This window comes from Populus trichocarpa, chromosome 8, assembly GCF_000002775.5.
Source record: "Populus trichocarpa isolate Nisqually-1 chromosome 8, P.trichocarpa_v4.1, whole genome shotgun sequence".
Classification (NCBI taxonomy): domain Eukaryota; kingdom Viridiplantae; phylum Streptophyta; class Magnoliopsida; order Malpighiales; family Salicaceae; genus Populus; species Populus trichocarpa.
The window spans coordinates 871,287-878,256 of record NC_037292.2 but is presented as its reverse complement, the minus strand read 5'-3'; the positions used below and the strand labels follow the sequence as shown (position 1 = coordinate 878,256).

The 6,970-nt window shown below is 34.3% G+C and overlaps 1 protein-coding gene across 1 annotated transcript; it reads right to left on the bottom strand.

The window, feature by feature from the left end:
- Nucleotides 1–1,299: 1,299 nt before the first annotated feature.
- LOC7486890 (transcription repressor OFP13) lies at nucleotides 1,300–2,363 on the bottom strand. The gene has a single exon (XM_002310958.4). The coding sequence runs from the start codon at nucleotides 2,110–2,112 to the stop codon at nucleotides 1,468–1,470; it is 645 nt and encodes a 214-aa protein (XP_002310994.3). The 5' UTR covers nucleotides 2,113–2,363; the 3' UTR covers nucleotides 1,300–1,467.
- Nucleotides 2,364–6,970: the final 4,607 nt, after the last annotated feature.

Genomic DNA, 6,970 nt, shown 5'->3' with positions numbered 1-6,970 from the left:
TCTTGAACTCGTTGCTTAACTTCTTTTTCTTTATTTGCATCTTGACGTTTCCCATCGTGGCTTGCTATACATATCTTTTACTCTGGGGGGTTCTTGTTTTTATTGCAAGGGATTCTCGTTTGTTGAAACAACAGCGGGAAAATTTTCTTCTTTTGGAGAATGTAACCCAGTTCTGGCCCTCTGGTTCGGTTTCTCCAGTCTAATATTAACCAAGGATTTCGGGGTTTCCGTTTTCTTACAATGGATTCTGTTTTATTGAAACAACGAAGTGGAAACTTTTCTTCTTTTAGAAAATGTAACCCATTTCTGGTTCTCCCCTGACGGTAACCCAAGATTTGCAGATTACATTTGCCATGAGATGATGTAGGTAAATCTCACAGTTTCCCTTGCAATAGTGGAAGGAGAAACCACGGGATGTATCTGACTAGTCTCTTACAAGGGCACAACTTTTTTATCTGAAGTAATTTCTATTTGTATCTATTCCCATGACAAGTCCTTGTGTTTTTTTTTATTTTCTTTTCTGATGAATAAAAAAATTGGAGCGACTGTAACGCGTGCCATTCACCTCCTTCTCTATCCCTAGAGTCAAGAAGATGCATGATGGATATGATTCGATATTTTCTTTGAAACCAATATCCTGCTTTTTGTTTCACATACTGTCTATACCATGGTTTAATCTGGTTGATGATCTCAATGCATTGTATATAGGTTTAGCTACTAAGTTCTTGGGAAGATGAAGAGGTGACATTTGTAATGCAGTTTTGCGGTGCGTGGAGCTGAGTTTTGTTTTACTTGGGCATAAAATGGGATGTTAAATAATCCATCAATGGCAGGTGCACTATTGTGGGGAAGATGGCTTCCTTTTCAAGTTAAAGAAAGATGCTCAGAACTCCCATCTGCTTTATATTTCCATACAACACTGTTCCACAACATGGCATGCCATTTTCCTAGCTTGCTGAAACTGTGTAATGGCATGTGGAGCTGAGTTAATTAATGCTAGAAAGTATAGGATAGGAACACTGGATGTCAGTGCCATTTTCATAGACTGATGTCGTGATTTATGGTCGGTTGGACACGCCAATTTAGGTGGCTTCTTTTAAGAGGACAGTCCAGAGGATGAGCTGCTTCTGCAGCAGAACATCTCTGAAGGAAGATCATTCTAGTGCATAATGTCAGTATTAAACGTTCGATTAGTCATCTAGATTATGTTATCATTGTTTCATTTGCAACAATAATCTCATATTCTTTCAACGACTCTCTTTGGACCTACCTGGATATTCACAGACACAGAACAAGATTGCAGAACCTTCATATTCTAATATTTCTTGACATTTCCAAGAAGGGGTTAGATTTCATAGTCACCGTAGTAATATAAACAAAAACAAACTCTGTATCTCATTTTTGCTTTTCGTTAATCCTTCTAATATACACAAAACTGATATAAGGAAGCTAAGACTATACCATCTGTTATTTCTCATCAATCTCATTATGCCCTTTCAATGAACATAAAGGGGATGAAGGAGAAAATGAAGAAACAGCAGAAGAAAAGGAAGTGGAATCAGAACAAGAAGCAGCTGCAATCCCAACAAGTAGATCCACGAATGCCCCAACTATATACCCATGATTCTTTTTCCCATTGACCTTCAAATACCACCCCAACAACTCCTCTAAACAATCCCAATCTTTAAGTCCATGAGACTCCACCATCTCCTCCATTGACCTTCTAAAATCAACATATGGATCCTCTGACTCCATTGCTAGAACCACACTTTCCTTGAATGGAAACCCTCCTGTTTTTGCCTCTTCTAGTATTGAGTTTGTGTCTCCAGGCTCAAAAAACAACCTTTCTGATCTCACCCCACGTACAACAACCTCCAACGACTCCCCATCAAAGCCCTCCGACTCAGTTGAGAAACTTGTAGTTTCTGATGAGTTTGTGAACCATGACTCTGGTGTCTCAACCCTTTCAGAAGGATCAAAGAAAACTGAATTTACAGTCTTGATCACATCATCTCCACCCCTGAAAGAAAGAGTCTTGGGGTGCTTGCATGAAGGCCATTTTTGCCATGATTGCTTTGTTTCTTTGATCTTGAACAGTGCAGGGATCTTCATATTTCTTGATCTCAAACACTAGCAAGAGAAAGCTTGAATGGTTTTATCAGGGCTTGTGAATGTCTGTTGCTTTTTGGTTTGGTATTAATGTGATCAGAGGAAGTTGTGAGGGTAATATTTAAAGAAGAGGCGAGGAGGAGTAGGGGGGGATGGAAGGAAATGGGGCTGGTAGGGCCTGTCATGAGTGTATTAAATTCTAGGTTCCATAATTGAATATGATATTAAATGCCTCCTCAAAGCAACTGAACATAGCACAGCTTTTGTCAGCATGAATTTTATAATGTTGAGCTAATATTTTATGCTCACAAGCTGCTAATACATGGAGCTCCCTTGGCCTTGATCAGTTGATTTTCCTGTGCCCTAAAGTTTTCCTATCCCTTTCACAACACATCTCTTCCAAGTTACTGCAATTTCTCTGTCAAAACTACTGCATGCAAAGATGTGTGAACATGGCGCCTGCTTAGATTCAAGTGAGTGTTCTTGGATTCCCTTAAACAGTCAAGCTGGATTGAATAAAAATTACTCAAATGAGAAACATAATTGAGCATGCTGTGTTTCGTAATTGTGGAACTGAGCTCTGCTGTTCTCTCGTTTTGGACCACATGATGATATCATATATTATACAAAAAAAGGTCTAGAAAACGCTGTTTTGATTATTAAAGTAATCGAAAGAGACACGTACATTAGGAAATTTAAGAACTTGATGAGGAAATTGAAAAAATAAATCATGGGATAGGAGGCAAGATTCATGTGACTCTTTTGAAGCAAGAACGGTTGGATGACGCACACTTGACCTTGCCAATGGATTTATGAGGCAAGACCTGTGAGATTAAAAAGATAGAATCGGTCGTTAATTTCAGGACCCGTGGGATTAGTCGAGGTACACGCAAGCTGGCCCGGACACCCACGTTAAACTAAAAAAAAAAAAAAAATAGAATCCATATCATAGGTATTATATTCCTTCCGAGAAAATTTATGAGTTACAAGTTTGAAATGTTAATTGTTATTGATATAGTTTAATTTTAAAAAAAGTTATAAAAAATTAAAAAAACACCAGTTAAAGAATTGTTTTTTTAAAAAAGTTAATAAATTTTTTGATTGGATTTTATCAGATCAACAAATCAATTTCTCCTTTTATTTTTTACAAAATTTATAGGCCTTAACTCAATCAGTTAATCGGGTCTTGAATTAACCTGGAATACCAGTTCGGGTATCTCATTTATTGGAATAATAGTACTATATTTCCTTTTATTTTCTTTCCCTGCTCGCTACATCTGTCTGTTAATTAATGGCTCTGAAAACGCATTAAGAAAAAAAAGACCCTTTTTTGGACAAATGGGCCACTTTGTGTAATTCTTCATTGTTACACTTCTATAAAATTGTATAGAGATGTCAAATAAAATAAATAAATCAGAATGACCTCACAAACCAGGAAGTGAAATTTGGGCTGTCCTTTCAATAACCTAAAAATTGAATAGAGTACAGTCGACCAGAACTAACTTGGCTTGCTATTTGGGGCCGTTTTGGAGGCACCATACTTCTATGTTATTAATAAAAAAAAAAATAAACCCCACAGTACTTTGTTGTTAGATAATGTTGTTTAGATTGCATTTGATTAACATTTTTAAATAAAAAAATAAATTTTAAAAAATAAAAAATTTATCATTTAAAATATTTTTAAATAAAAAATATTTTTAAAAAAATTGTTATGACCTCACAAATATCCTCTGCATCTTGTATACTTTATTTTTTTCACATTTTTTTATTGGGATGTTTGGAAACTTGTTAAAAGCAGTGTTTTTTAAAAATTTAATTTTTTTTGTTTAAAATTAATTATTTTTATGTTTTTGTGTTGTTTTAATGTGTTGTTTTAATGTGTTGTTGTCAAATATAATTTTAAAAAATAAAAAATACTTTAAAAAATAACTATTACCTTTCAACAAAATAAAAAACTTATATCCTTCAATTTTTTTCACATTTTTTTTTATGGGTGGGGCTTTCAATATTTTTTTTTTTTTTATGATTGCAGTAGCCTAGATGTTTATTGGGATGATTGCAAACTTGTTTGAAGAAGTATTTTTTAAAAATTAATTATTTTAGTTTGAAATTAATTTATTTTATATTTTTAGGTTGTTTTGATGTATTGATATCAAAAATAACTTTAAAAGAAATTAAAAAATATTTTAATATATTTTTAAATAAAAAATAAGTATTGCCATATTCACAAATAACGTCAATATATATCATATATCCTTCAATATTTTCACATTATTTTCATGATGGCGTGGGGCTTTCAATACTGTCATGCAGCCACTATCAGTTTATCCATCGGAGAAGATCGATCCGATCCGATCCGTCGAGTTGACTCCGACCATCATATCTTCGATCTAGCTAACCTTTGTACGTCCCATGCATGAATAATAATACATCGTACAGCACAGCAGCATAAGAGATGTTTGTGTTCTGTGTTGGTACCAACATTCTTACACAGTCCCATGTGAATGGGGCCCTAATTCCTGGCTCCTGTGGTACAAAAAACTCATGGCCTCACTCATGGGGTCCCTTGATTGTTAGCTAATCAAGATCATGCGAGGAAAAATCGTCGAGAAGGCCAAAAATATTGGTGGAGCTAGGGAGCTTCGTATGATGGCCAATAATATGACTAATGGGTAAGACCATTAACCATTTTTACTGACCAGTCGCACTGAGCTTGATGGTTCGAAGGATATGTTTCCTAGTTATGGACATGGAACCCATGTTGTCATCCTCAGTACTGCAAGCTAGAAGACCACCTTGGGAATTTTCAATTACAAGTAATTTGCTACCTGTAAACAAAGTTATTAAATCTGTATATGATCTGGTCTAGTTTAAGTTCGAGTCAAGAATTAAACCAGTTAACTCGAATAAATTTGAAGAACTCTCTCATCTTATTTTTGTAAACCTAGTTTGGAGTAGGGTTTAGAACCTAAGTTTGGCAGGTTATTAAGTTTACTAGCTAGGAAGTTTCCCTTTGATTCCATAATTTAACAAATAACCACCATAGATGACGTTTCACTCTTTTTCTTCTTCTTCTTCTTTTTAATAGTTTGCTAGTGATTTCAAAGTGTAAAGTTTCGAATTTGTGGCATTCCGTCGTTTGAAGGAGAGGGCGGGCTCCATGCATGTGTGAATTGTAACCATCATAAAAGCAGGTGTGATTTTTCACGGGAAGATAAAATCCACACACATATTCCTTAATCGATAAAAACCCTAAAATATATTAGCATTTGTGTTAATAATTAAGGTAATGTTTCGAAACACTCTTGTTGAAAGCATTGTGAAATTAAGTTATATGATATATTAATTTTAGTAGTTTACTAAGATGTGTTGATTAAATATCATTAATTAAACAATAACTAGCTAGCTTGTTATTTTTATTTACTTATTTTCAAGGTGCTCAGAAAATAACTAGCGGTATATAATTAACTATTATTTAAGTTTTTTTTAAAATAAAAAGATAGTTACAGGTAGAAGAAAGAATAAATATTCAGGTTCAACGTAGATTTTTATATGATTAACTCATCTTAGTTTTCTACGAAACCTGCTTCGAGCATAGCTCTAAATCAACCGGGGTTCGGGTCGCTGGCCCGGTTTCTTAAGGATTGCTCTGATCTTTTGCTCGTGCGATTTGAGTGATTCTTGTGTTGGAATCAGTGGATAATTGCGTTCCTAATTATTGTGCGTTATAGAAGAAGAGGAGTTGTAAATGAAGTGGTTGGTCTCCTATCTACCAATTCATTATTGGCTGAGGGCAGATCTCTGTATAGAATTGCACATGCTACCTACGTTGTTGACCCTCTGTGTTCCATCGTCTTTTTTCAAGGATCATTAATTAAAATGTGTTTAGTTTGATAATTAAGAGGATTATGAAACATAACCACCCATCACCGGGTCCTAGCTATTTTTGAGATGCCATTACTGCACTTCATACATGATAATTAATAAATAATAATAATAAATGCATGAAGATGAATGTCTAGTTACCCAAACACAGAAGAAGAATTAATGAGAGTGCTACTTTTTTACAAAGTTACTAAACCAGGCAATGTGATAAGCTAGGCGTGTTCGTTAGAGTTTACTCGACCGAATCAAAATAATATCATTTTAATTAAAAAATAAAAAATATTATTTTAAAATAAAAAATTGATTTTTAATCAAATTATGAGTTGACTTGTCGGGTTAATAGATTTGATTGGATAAACTCAGTCAAACCAAGTTTAATAACATTATTTATATCTAAGAATATTGTTGTTTTCATTTTATGAAAAATCTTATTTATGGCAAGAATGAACCTTATTATTGAATTCTCAAAATTAGTTCGTGAAACTTATATCACAAAAAGGCTTGCTATGAGATGAGATGGATGGGTCTTATTATATTGTTCTCAAGATTAGGTGGTGAGGCTTAGGGGAAATCTGGATATATTTTAAACAACATTAATAAAAGCAGAAAATCGATATTAAGGGATGGAAGGATCTTGGAACTTTCATTTCAAACCATGCTTTAAGTGTTAAATCACTCTGATTTGATGGGAGAAAGAAAGAAAGAAACAGAGCAGATACCATTGTCGATGGAAGGGTCTTGCAGGATTCCAAGTTATACCTAAATAAATAATAATTAGTTGCCATCAATTCCTAATTGTGATTAGTTTTGTACCTTCAACCTCAAACATCTCAACATGAATGCACGAAAAAAATGAGGCAATTATAATCTAGGGTTTGCCCTGGCTAGAGCCTAGTAGCATGTGACAACCAGGCAGCTCAATGAAAAAGTACGTACATGCAATTTTGTATTCTTAAGTCAATGTTGAAGAACTAAC